Raw genomic sequence first — 13,524 nt, 5'->3', positions numbered from 1 at the left:
GCATGTCCATGGAACTTGAAAATTGGGGGCAAGCCCAAATTTCCTTCAGGTCTATATTTCATAAACCTCACAAACACAGAGCAAGAGACTGTTTTACAGCCTTAAGACTGCAATCTAAACCTTCTGCTGCAGCTCTCTAGAGCTACCACCGTATCTGCAACCCACCCACTTACAATGGTGGCAGAAGGTGGGGAGGGCAACAGATCAGGTCCAACCCCTGTGCCCTCCCATTTGGTGGCAAGAAGGGGGAGATTTGCACTAGCAGAATAGCACAAGCGTCCCTCTATCAGGAGACTGGTTGAGCCAGCAGAAGCAAGTAGAGGGATGTCTCCTCATCCTAGCATTACAGAGGTTTGGACTGCTGCCTAAAATATGCCTTTCCAGAGCCCGGATATCATTACCGGAACAAATAATGGCACATTCAGGCTCAAAATTCCATTTTTCTAGTGCATCATCGTACACCTAATATATGCATCAAATTAAAAGCCAGCGTGCCCTTATGTTTGAAAATGCATGCTACTGATACACTGCATAATACCAGGTCCAAGATAATTTGCTCCCCAGGTAAAGATCTCAAGTTCAGAGTGTTTCTGTAATAGAGTAATGAGTGGAAAGATGTGTGATGGCAGGAATCAGAGTGAGTTACAAGTGAAGGAGTTCTGAGAAAGGACAGTTAAAAAGTTAAGAGAATATGGTGAGCAGGTAAGATCAGAGAGGAAAGGCATAGGTGAAAGGCTGGCAGTTAGGGTAGATGTTGAAAAAGGGACTTAGAAGTATTACTTGTTATTCATAACTAAGTAACTATTTTTTCTTGTTTATTTTATAAACTTTACAGGTTCTTAAATTTATCTATGTGTTCTGGTCTAGGTCGATTCTAGAAATAATACATTTCCCCCATAGGCTTACTTTGATGTGCACAATTAAGCAAATAAAGGAAGATTCCTATTGCTCTCTGTAACTTGGTAGGTGGCAGCAGATTAGAGATTACTGGGTACTTGGTCTACATTCCAAAAAGGAAGGTGATCATAAACTTCAAAAATTATCTGATTCTCCTCCAATTCAAATTTTAAATGCAGAGCAAGATTCTTCATATTATATGTTCAAATGAGAAGAAGTTGTGTAATATTTAAAAAATGGAAAGCAGTCACTCTTGCAAAGAATTAAGCAAATATGCAAGAGCCTAGCACAATAGTAAATGTTATGAAAACTTCCTGATGTTATTAACATAACAAATAGAAAATTCAGCCATGCCTAATGAAGAGAGAAGACATTCATGAATGAACAAATTCGGATACCAATATTGGATCTAATACAGCTTTTTTGTAAAGTACTGTGCTGACACTACACATAAATAGCCCTGAGGGGGAAATGAAGAGTCTGTAAACAATTTGCATTATACACAATCTATTTTTGCATTTTTTTTAGCTTATAGTGCTAGATATTGTTGCTTCCTTGCCTCTTAATGGTAAGCATGTGAAGCTAAATTCTAGAAGAGATTTTTAAAAGCTGGCTAAAAATAAAAGAACACCATGGCAAAATGGTCTTTGTATTCTAGTCCCTAACTTGTCACTCTGCACTACCTTTCAAAATTCAGTATTCTGTGAGTTGTAGGAGCCTTCCTTTCAAACCACTGCTGATACTGGGGCAGACACCCCCTCCCAAAGTTACCCAGTCCCACTGACGTGTTCCTTGCAATGACACTTCCAGTAACTTTAAACAATAGCTCCTATCCAAGGAGACACCAAGACATCGTATTCCCCATTGCACCTAGAGAAGGTTAGTATGAAAACCTGACCCTCTGGACCAAACAATGCATCCTTCTTCTCATCCCATCAACACACTGAAGTATCAGAAACACATTTCTACCTGTTCCTACTGATCCAGATGCTCAGATCATGCCCCACCTCCCTGGTTCTTAGTTCTCCAGTGCAATGCCAGTCTGACCTGACATCCTTTGTTGAACAATTGCTCTGGATTCTTTCCTAAATGATACTCTTCCCAGGTGCATTTGACCCACCTTGAAGTTAACACAAATCCTCTGCTATTAGCATGGGCAACAACCTTCCTGGCTCTGACCCAATCTTTTAATTGTTCCCAAGGTAGCTGTGCAGATGCTTAGGAGCAGAGCTGCACCTGAGTCCAACAATACCTCCTACAAGTATTTTGATAATGAACACCAGATTATTTCCTTCCAGTCTTCTGACCTTCCTTGTTCTGCATGATGATAAAGTTTGAATATAGCCATTGAAGAAGCATCTTTCCCCCCCTGCCCTCCTTACCTGTATTCTTATCAATAAAGTCCATGGACTCTTCACTTGCACTAAAGTGACTGGAGGTTGCCTTTTTCTCTGCATCCTGTTCAACATCAGATCCCGTATGAACAGATGAATTTGTACTCATTGGGGAACGTGGCATGTCTGTTAAGGAAATCCTTCGCCCAGTACCGGTACTCAGCATTGGCTTGCTCATTAAAATCTTGGGTGATGCTGTCATATCAAAGTTAAGTTTAATTTTCTCTTGTTTGTCAGTCTTAGCAGTTCCAGCACCAGGATTTGAAGGGTCTAACAACATTTGGTATTGGTTGTTGGGAGTATACGGTGTCCGGAAAGGTGCATAATTAAATACTCCAAACTTTCTGCGGATATTCTCCACATAAACCTCCATCTCTTGCATTGCACTGTTGAATATGCTTTTAGTCTTTTTCACGGAAAAAGGAATTTCTTTAGACATGAGGTAGCAATTATTTACTGGAACCCAGGCCCTGCATTTAAGGCAGTAAAATAATGAGGGGACATGACATTTCATGTAGATTGTGTCTAAGTCTTTCAAGTATGTTTAGAATCTGAATAACAATCCTATGAATGAATTACATAAAATTATGCCTGTTTGAGATTGAAACCTTCATTTAAGACAAACTTAAGGATACTTCCAATCTATGCAATACATACTGCAGTTTAGACAAAACCATTCCAGGTGTATGTTTTGCTTTCAAAACAATTTGATTAAGTAAATTCAACATTGACAGTATCAAAAAGGGGACACTGAGCCATTCAAAACACCTTCTGACTCAACTTTCAGTCACAATTAACCAGGAAATTATTATCCAGCAGGCTGTAATTTTCCTGTAGTGTTGGCATGTCTTTTGCAACGCTGCACTAATATACTGTACTTATTAAACACCTCACCACAAGCGCTTACATGACGTCGTAGGACTAGATTGTTAAGACCTGTTCATATGACAGACCATGAATACCACACTATTACACAATCAGTTATTTGACTGGCAAACTTGGTGGCCCCATGGTAACCAAAAGGGCAGTGAGAGCAGGCCAACTACAGGGAGTTTAGGAATTCCTGCATGCTTTGTGGGGTGGGGGTAGGGTGATTCCCCAGGTATATAGTAAAATACTAATAGTATTACTTTCTTTTTTGAAAGAACGTTGCCATATCTCCTTCTGAGAGAGTAGCACATACACAAAGCATTTCTGCAGGTATAGAGCATGATAAATAGTTGGTGGGTGAAGCCAGGGTCCCCACCCAAGTTCAATGATAGCAATGGGGAAAAGTCTCGTCAATGTAACAAGTATCCCTACCTGTCTTTTCAAATTTAGGGGTTCTAATACAGCCATCCTTGAAATTTTGCTCTGTAGTACTGCAGCACTCAGTTTAGGAGCTGCTTCCACCATTCACACACCATCATTTTTATGCTCCTAAGTTGTTTCAAGGGGAAAGGAAGGCTGAGCCCCCAAATCACACAAATTCTCATGGAGCATCAACATATTTGTCTTTCAAGTTTATATGTTCCAAAGTTGTGTTTTTGTGACCCCCTCAATTAACAATATTACAGTGAAGCTAAAATGTTAGAGTAACTACATAACGTGTATAAGGCATAAAAACATAAGTTTGATCTAATGATAATGAGTTACTCCTGCCACAAAATTTAACATAGGCTTTATAATGTCCCAGAGAGTAAATGCGACTGGAGTAAAACATTGCCTCAATGTTGTGTATACAAAAACAACATATTGATTAACTTTACATATTCAAAATATATTTAGTAAGCTTGCATTGCCATTGTGGCAACCATTTGGTATGAAACATAAAAATATGATAATTAATGGGGAAATGGAATGTACTATACATGCTACTAATATGAAGCACTACAAAGCAGAATAATAACATGTGAACTATGCAATAGCAACCAATGTGTGGTAATAGATATATATTTTAAAAAGAAGAGTCACTGAACCATTCAACCACCTTTTGACTGAACTCCCACCTGTCATGCTGACCAAAGAAACGAGCATCAACTTGACCATCTTTATCCCTCAGTGCTTTAGCAGGCCAGAATGGGAAACCTTTGAGCTTAGCCCAGACCAACGGGTGTGGATTGCTCTAGAGGAAAGTGCACAGAGACCACACAGTGAGAAACTATTTAAAGACATATAGTACTTTCTAATTACTGGCATGCAAGACAATACTTTAAAATACGATATGGATTGCATATTTCAGATATTGCAATGTACCTTCCTTATGCAGAAAGGGTAGTGTTTGTTCAGATAATTGCATAGCTTTAAGTTTTCCCATTCTTTGTATGTTATGAAGAGAAATGCTTGCCTTGCCTTCCCTTGAAATCTCAGTCCTGTCTGTGATGGTAGTGAAGGGAATTCAGAAGGCTTGCCCTAGAAATTATTTTATTTCTATGGCTAGCAAAACTCACCCAAAATTGAAAGTTTTGCATCACTTCTGGAAGTTGCTTAGAATGGGGTTTGCTGAATCTCCATGAAAACAAGACGAACAATGCTCATGGTTTGTATGGAGAGCATTAAACCACAAGCCTGAATTCAGACAAGATGCTGAGCAAAGCCATGGCTTAGCTCCGGACAACAGCAAAATGACTGTAGAGGAGCAAAGCAGGTATGATCTCTGTTTCAGGAGCCTGCTTGTTTGTGCTAAGTCAAGGTTTGGCTTGAGTTATATGAGAATGAGGGTACAGTGAACCATTCTTTATTTCATACTATGTGACACAGAACTGAGGCCTTTACTTCAGTCTCTATTACAACAGTCATTTAAGGTAGGCTTTTCCATTATCCATGTGTTGCATATTAGAGGGCAGGAGAATTAAAGAGATGGAGAACAGGGGCTTGTCAAGGTGTTAAAATGGGAAAGATAGCTATACAGGTGATTGGGTTTCCCAATACATTTCAAGAAAACATCTTTAACAAATGAATTTCTTTTAATGCTTCTTAATAGGACTGCTTGGGGAAATTTCTTTCAGTTCACCTAAGCAGATATATACTGAAAGAAATGCCCTATTTCAAAATGTGTAATAACCCAAAAACATTTTCTTTACGGCTGTTTTTGATCCTCAGTTGCTTGCTTACCGAAGTCCCTACAAGAGACAGTGGCTGAGAATTTGAACTGTGCTTGTACTCTTGGCCACTACATTAAGTTTCTGTTTCCTGTTGAAGTAGTTTGCACATTGACAATCAAACCATATATTTGACATTTAATTCACATAAATTAAAACAGGAACAAGTGCAAAACTGAAGACTGATTTTAAGGAATGGATGTTTTAGCAAAATTCCTGTTTTTCACAAAAGGCTGGAGTGCTTGGGTCTGCCAAGAAGCAGGAGGACCATGAACAAATTCAACTACTGGATTTACACATCAAATGTAGCTTTAAAATGCATACTTATAAACTGAAGTAGATTTCTCTAGGTCACTTACAGATTTAAAGTAAGAAGCAAAAGAATAACTCCAAACTTAAACTGGATTAAGTGTGGACTTAAAAAAAAGATTTTACTTACACAAGGCTCACAAAACCAATTCTCTCGTTTTTGGCAAGCAGCTAAATAACATTCTGGACATACTTCGATTTCATTCATCTGTAAAGAGAAACATCAGCTACTGTAGGAGTTGGGAGTGTGTTATTCAATTTTAATTATTCGAACTGTTCTATTAGAAGGAATCCAGAGTAAGAAGAGCAGTCATTCATAATTTTCTACTGCAGAGAATAATATATTTTGCCAGTCTGTGAATTCTGAAATTTAAGCATACTAAGCATACTAAGGCTGCAATCCTACACTGATTAAAGTGAGAGCAAGTCTCAGTGGAACTTACTACTGTGAAAATATGTATACAGTATGAAAACTAACTAGGTAATACATACCTCATGCTCACAGATTTTGATTATGACTTTTGCTGTTTGTGTTAATTTGTGATTTCCTGAGGAAACAGATAAGCAGAGATGTCTAATAAAATCTCCATTGTAAAAACATGTTATTTTGTACTACAATCTAAATATTTCTATTGGTTGGTATTCAAAATATTTATTAAAGGAAAATTATTGGTATATTGAAAACTAACAGGACAAAGAACGGTTTGCAAAAATAAGGCTTTCATCCTTTCCTGAACCCAGGCATGGCCACAACATTTTGGAAAGAATCCTCTCTTTAAATAGTAATTATTGGGTAGCAGTCCCTTTTAGTGTTAGCATTCTGCATTTCAGAACCACATTTTTTAACTTAGCCTCATACAAAGCAAGCCAACTTAACATATATTGTAAGTCAGGCCAGTATGAAAAAATCAACTAGAAATATCTTCTTTCTTGGTGTTTAAAGCCCTCAACTTATTTAGATTTCAAGTTCTTATTTATGGATGCTTCGCCTGCCATTTGGTGCGGCATTACCATAATGTGGCCTCATGATCAAATGATACAGTTTATCTTACACATACTTACCTCCATTGTAAATAATGCAATTGTGCAAAATCCATTTGGCATCAGCCAAAAAAGCTTCTGTGCATCCATACATCTTCTTTTTAACATTCTGCAAAAGAAAATATTTAAAATGTATTGAAAATTGAAAATCCAGAAACTAAGTTCACATTTTATTCCATACATATTAATGAAAAGCTGTGTCTAATTAGAGTTTACCAAAAGTGAGATTACTGTCAAAAGTGTTTTAGTTTGTTCATAGTCAAGAACTTAGTTGACATAATCAACTTGGCACTAATTTGACACAAATGTAATTTATTTACATATCATAATAGCATAATATGACTAAGAGTTTTGGAAGTCAAAAGATACTCAAAACAATTGCTGCAGAGGTAATTTCTGTTTCATATACGAAATCAGGTAAAAGACAGCTTGACAAAATATTGGTGGAGTAGGATCACAATTTTTAAAATGTTGGCAATAAAATTGGTATTCATAGTTACGTATGCCATCCTCAAAATTGTCAACATTTTGTAAACTGGACATTCTAGTGTAGTTTACAGCCATTTTAAAAATAGAGAAAATTCATCTACAACGGGCCCTTTTATGCCTGTTTCCAGAATCTGCCATATTCTCCTAAATTCCATCAAATTAACCTTAATAGTTTGTAACTGTTGAGGCACATGACAGATATGGGATAAACAGAAGTTGTGTCCATGTGTCACAGTAAGGCATGGTTAACATGGATAAACAAACAAACAAACAAACAAACAATGAAAACGGTTCACCATGGACAAGCTGTTCACTCCTGCTTCACTCCTCATTACTAGAGAATGGGAGCAAGAACCACAGTGCCTGGATTGGCATTACCTACAAATTGGAGTGGAACAATTGCAACCCCCAAACAAAACCACAATCTGAAGCAAAGTTTTTTTTTCTTGGCTTATCAATCATAGCTGTTGGGAGTGAAACAAACCACAGCCCCTGGTTCAGACATAAATACTAAGACAAAAATTGTGGTTGTTTCACTTAAATACTAGCAAGGCAGGGTGAAGGAAGAGCTATCTGTGCATTCATAGCAAACCATTAATCATGCGAGAATACATCTAGAAAGAGCGTGGCTCTTATAGACTGTGGGAAATAATAGTTATATCTGGATATATTTATTTATTTAAAAGGATTTATATACCGTTTATTCACTAAACCTCTAAATGGTATACATATAATACAGGATAAAAGTTGTAACACAAAGAAGGAAACCCCAGAAAGATGGGGGCAAAATAAACTCTTTTAAAAATTATTGTGATGCCAATTTTCACCCATATAAAAAGAGGGGGAAACAGGTTTGTTGTGTTCTAAAAGAAAATAGTTATTGACGACAAAGAGATAAAATAATAGAGAAAAGTTACCACAGCAGCAAGACCAAGACCTACCTTATTTTTGTAATTTTAAGTTGTTTTAAGCTGTTTTTAATATTGTGTTTTAATATTAATGTTTTAAATTGCTATAACCTGTCTTGGGACCTTGTGGTTAAGGGTGGGTATAATAATAATAATAATAATAATAATAATAATAGCACAAAGGATAATAAAGGCCAATATTTTCAGTATAGCTATTGGGCAAGCTTGCTCATCATCTAAAGGGAAAACTGCATGGATTTTAGAATGAGACAATACATATAGTTATGAGCACAGTAACAATTTAGTAGAATTGAATAGGATTTTTCTCCTTGCTATCAACCAACCTTTTCTAATGTACAAAGGTCCATTGGATGAAATATGTATTCTGCATAATCTGGATGCTGATCAAGTGAAACTGGCTTTTGAAATGGCTCTGTCTGTTTAAATAAAAGCAAAAATAGAGTCAGGACTGCAACAGTTATTGTATTAAAACTGGTTTCAACTAATCAATTAAAACTTTTGTCAAAGTAAAAAGTTGCCCAAACAGGCTGATGACACATTATCTAATATTATTTAGCAGAAGCAAAAGCAACAGTAGTACAAGTACTCGTAAAAACAGCAAGTGGCAAGGATATTTTAGAACCATCGGGTTGCATCCAATGCAATCATGCTCTGAACAGACCACTGAAATCAATAGACTAACTTAAGCCCATTGATTTCAATGGGTGTACTCTGAGCATAACTCAGTTGGATACAACCAAGTGCCTCCAGTGAGAGAAATAGGGGAACACCACCTTTAAAATTTTACATGCTATGACAGAGAGATAAATAATCTAAAACAAAGAAAGCTTGCCTTTCACTTCAGAACTATTGTTTTTACTCTTTTAAATTTATAGATATCAAATCATCTAAACTCTTTTACATAATTGGCTAAAAATTATTCAAAAGTGATTGTGCAAATTAGACATAAACCAACATCTTGTGAACAAACATCTGCCATGAAATTATAGATGGCAGTCTGCTGGTCTTAATAGTAAATTCCTTCTCCCTTCCCCGCCCCCCTCCCATGGTGGCAGGAAACCATTTTTCCCCCACTATACATTAGATAGGGTAAGAAAATTCTAGGGAGCTTTACATGTAGTCAGAAATCTAAAGGCTGAACAGACAATATCCAGTGGAGTGAAATAGTAACACATATTATTCTTACCCCTGGCTGTTTCATTTTCTGTAGTGCAAACTTGAGCAAGTAGGATAGCTGTTCAATAGTGAGCATTGTCATAGCTTTACTCTGTGTTTCTATGCATTCCGCTACAGTAATTTTCTAAAAGTAAAGATTGAAAATACTGAAAAAATTGCAAAATGTGTGCAGATGAGCACCCCATCACCCCTTCATTATTGTGGAACATGAAGATTAATGCCACATGCAGACATGGATGTTGATAATTAATTTTCCCTTAAGTGGTGCAATGAATATTGCAACAGTCCTGTGTTCATGAAAATGTCCTATTGGTTCAGAAATGGTACCCTAAAAAGATTCACGTGGGGATGGGGGAGGATGAAGACAGGCTGGCTTTGCTGGCAGTTTCTGATTGACCCCCCAAATGCTACTGAATTATGAATCCTGAAGTTAAATGTGGCTGGGCACTTGCCCAAATCTTCCTTATTTCCACCATTATGCCCAAGGAGCTTAGGATTTTGCACCACTTGTCTTGGACAGGAAGGAAGATTGTGAACCAGAGAATCATGGTTAACAGGAAAGAATCATGGTGCCATAGGGGATAATGGAATCTGTGTGGGGAAGTCCGGAAAGTAAGGTTTATGAAAAAATGGCTATGAAATTATACATGTTTATATGTTTGTATGTTGGTGTATTGTGTATTGCTTGTTTTTTTATTTTGTGTTTGGAAAATTAATAAAAATTTATTTTAAAAAATAAAATAAAATAAAATAATGGAATCTGTGTGAGTGGCAATAATCACTCCGAATAACCTATTTAGGTCCTATTTCCCTCCTAACAAATACAGCTGAAAATGCTTCCAAATGTAGAGCACTGTAATTACACTCTTTCTAAACGAAGTGTACCATTTTTCATTATACTGAGGCATCTACCTGTTGGTGTGCAAGGCTATCAGTCTTGCCATACCTAGAATGATTGCTGGTATCTATCCTGTACAGTATTACTTTGCCAAGTTTTTCCCCCTTTGCTCTTTATACTAATAATCTCAGAGGCAATTACTAAATCCCCCTTCATACTTCATGCTAGTGGTCTGGAACCTGCTTCCCTGTGAAGTTTTTTTACACTGCCTCAGTAAGTATTTGAATGCAGAAAACAGGTAGGGAAGGCTAATCCTTCCCAGCAGGGAAAGAATAAGGCAGAAAGGAATCATACAACTGGCCTTGCACACACCAAAGTGATGCGAGGAAGATATCATACATAAACTACTTTCACCACAACATGCTAAGTGTTGCTTGGGAGGCACAAATGGAGACAAGTGCCCCTGCCATCCCCATACAGTGGTACAAGACACGATGAGCACAGAGGATGTAGGTGATAAGGATGGGGAGAAACATTAATCAAAGAAAAACAAACAGAATGGTAAATATTGGCAATAGCCTTATTTTGGATGCAACTTTGCATTGCTTCTCTGCCTTTCCAAAAAGTGACCAGGAAGTCACACTGGAAAGAAAAAACATGGTTCTGAGAGGTGAAAACCAGTAGCAATGAGACACATATTCACCTCAGATAGACTAACCTCACATTCTGGGCAAAACCAATCCCCCTCTGGCTCCGCTGTCAGTTTCAGACACTTAGCATGATAAACCCGAGGGCAGAGTTCACAGCAGAGGACTTGGCCTTCCCGATGACAAACCCAGCAATAGAAATCATTCCGTCCATCCTGCGGTACAACATCAACAGGGTCTGTGGTGAGTGGCTGCTTCATATAGTAAAACGGACCATGTCTTAGTTCTGACTGAAATGTAGGCAAGAAAGACAGGTTTGGTTTCAAAACAAATTTGTATTTTAAAATAAATATGATGATCACACATGACCAACCAGCCCCCACCAGCATTTGATACAGCCCACCTAATATTAATTCAGATTACTTCTCTCATTCAGTACATAATAAGCATTTGAAACCAGAGCTACATATATCTCCCTCAGGCAAGTACAGTTGTCTCAACTTAAATGTACTTTAATGTACTCTGATGTACTCTAATGTACTTTAATTAGAACCAAACTAGATGCAGTTAGTAATTGTATAGTTGTTGTTTTTTTTTTTAAGCAAACACCCTACACCACATCCGATACTTGCATTGGGAAAGAAACTTGCATTAGCTGCAATGGTACATAGATAAGCATAATTAACTATATTTATGGAGCAGATGACTCTTTCTATCGGACAACCTTCACCAGAAAAATCCGAATTTAACTTATTTGTATTTATACAATCAATAGTTATATAAACATAAGCTTCCCGACATTTCATGTGCTTTAAATGTGTGAATGTTTGAACAGGAAGGTGCAGGACAGTAGTAAACCTTGAGCACATTTGTGAAAAATTTAGAAAGGGGAAGGGAGAGGACATACAGTGATACCTTGGTTTACAACCATAATCCATTCCGGAGGTCTGTTTGTAAACCAAAACAGGATGTAACCCAAGGTGCGCTTTCGCCAATGGTGCCTCAAAAAAAAATATTGTTCGTAATCCAAAAAAGATGGGTTGTATTCCCAAAAAAGGTTGCAAACCGGGACAGGCACTTCCGGGTTTGACGTGTTTGTAATCCAAAATGTATGCAAACCAAGGTACCACTGTATACCTCACTTTACAAGTATCTGTCTGGAAATAAATGTGCCATTCCATCAGGCTATAGCCAAGCGAGAGATGGGGAAAAGAATATCTTCCTGCTCTGCTTCTATTCAAATTTGTTGTTACAAGAACTTTGTACCTTTAAAAATATATGCTTGTGTTAGCTTATTTCCCTTTACATGACTTTTCTTTTAGATTACAAGTCTGAGGGCAGACTTCTTTGTCATTTAGCTTCCAGAAGTTTAGGGAGTCCTTTCAGCTCAGATAAAATGCTTTAAATATATGTTGACCCTTTACCCTTCCAATGCTAGTCCTTCTTGCTCAAAACCATTAACATATTTTTAAAAGACAACTGGGCCAATTCAATAGTTGCTCAGCTATCACTTCAGAAAACATTGATTCTAAATTAATTAACAGTGGAAGTTGGCTTCAAAGCAAAACATATTTTGGTCTTTAGCCATTTTGCATATGAGCACATTCAATAAAAGCCCAAAAGAAACAGGGCATGTAAACCCACGTCAACTCCAAAGAAACACATGATTCCAACACCGCTGCAGTTCCAGCAGCATGTGTTCAAAATATGTTATAATATAATAATAATAATAATAATAATAATAATAATAATAATTTATTTATACCCCGCCCATCTGGCTGGGTTTCGGCTAGTTGTTTTGCTCACACCAAAATGCACCAAACATACATTATAATCTAGTTACTACAATAAGGCATGTCAATGTGAAAAGAGGTCACTAATATGACCCAACCTAACATCATTTCCTAGTGTACAATTCTAAATGTGGTCCAGTAGGTATCATAAAATATGCTGCAACATAAACTGCAGTAGTGTGTCAAAAGGATAATGAATACACAACACTGATTGACAAAATAAGCAAAGACAGAGGGCAAATGCCAAACATTATTACTAAAACTAAAGTGGCCCCACTGCTCCAATTAGGAGCAATTCTTTAGTGCAGACGAGATTTGTCCTGAGAGTGCTCCTCATTCACATTCCTTGAGCCTCCAAGGAACACCTTCAGCAAAACAAAAAGACCACACTTGAGACCTGACATTCCCAATCTTTCCAAAGTTAGAAAACCAAATAAACAGACCCAAGGAGAAACTTAAAACTCTTCTATAGTTTCAGTCTTTGAACTCTCTATACCAGCCTCTCTCAACCTTCAGTTCTCAGATACTGTTGGACTACAATTCTCATCATCCCTGACCACTGATCCTGCTAGCTAGGGATGATGAGAGTTGTAGTCCAACAACATCTCAGGACCAATGGTTGAGAAAGACTACTCTATACAATTTTAGCCTTCTTTATATATTTTTAAATGTTACACAACTGAACATTACTGCAACCTCAAACTCATTTACAGTATTCAATCAAAAACTGAAGTTCAGTTTGCCACTGGGAAATCAGTAGTTCTTGGAAGTAACTATTGCTTCATATAGAAATCAGTGACTCTGAAGTTCAAACAATTATTTGGCTGCTGCTAGAGATGAAGTTTATAGACTTCTATGAAGGCATGAAATATGTTGCTTGCAATCTAGGACAGTAATCATCCTGGATTTCACATCCATGTAAATAAAGTAT

The 13,524-nt window shown here is 37.2% G+C and overlaps 1 protein-coding gene across 14 annotated transcripts in view; it reads right to left on the bottom strand.

Moving 5' to 3' along the window:
* The window catches only part of ZMYND8 (zinc finger MYND-type containing 8), an 84,230-nt gene that overhangs the window by 20,901 nt on the left and 49,805 nt on the right, over positions 1 to 13,524 (bottom strand). For 8 of the 14 annotated variants that reach the window (XR_013987910.1, XM_081011031.1, XM_081011037.1 and 5 more), the window contains 8 exons: positions 10,857 to 11,090; positions 9,326 to 9,439; positions 8,463 to 8,555; positions 6,743 to 6,830; positions 6,173 to 6,228; positions 5,811 to 5,888; positions 4,280 to 4,395; positions 2,280 to 2,761 (listed from right to left, as the gene is read on the bottom strand). Coding sequence is in view for 13 of the 14 variants with exons in the window: in XM_081011031.1 (XP_080867157.1) it covers positions 2,280 to 2,761; positions 4,280 to 4,395; positions 5,811 to 5,888; positions 6,173 to 6,228; positions 6,743 to 6,830; positions 8,463 to 8,555; positions 9,326 to 9,439; positions 10,857 to 11,090 (1,261 nt within the window). In the remaining variant the exon portion in view is untranslated. Of the gene's footprint in view, positions 1 to 2,279; positions 2,762 to 4,260; positions 4,396 to 5,810; positions 5,889 to 6,172; positions 6,229 to 6,742; positions 6,831 to 8,462; positions 8,556 to 9,325; positions 9,440 to 10,856; positions 11,091 to 13,524 lie in introns of those variants that run through there. The other 6 variants (XM_081011032.1, XM_081011035.1, XM_081011029.1 and 3 more) reach the window with 4 other exon arrangements.

This window comes from Podarcis pityusensis, assembly GCF_964106645.2.
Source record: "Podarcis pityusensis genome assembly, chromosome: 6".
Classification (NCBI taxonomy): domain Eukaryota; kingdom Metazoa; phylum Chordata; class Lepidosauria; order Squamata; family Lacertidae; genus Podarcis; species Podarcis pityusensis.
This window is presented reverse-complemented; position numbering and strand designations above follow the sequence as displayed.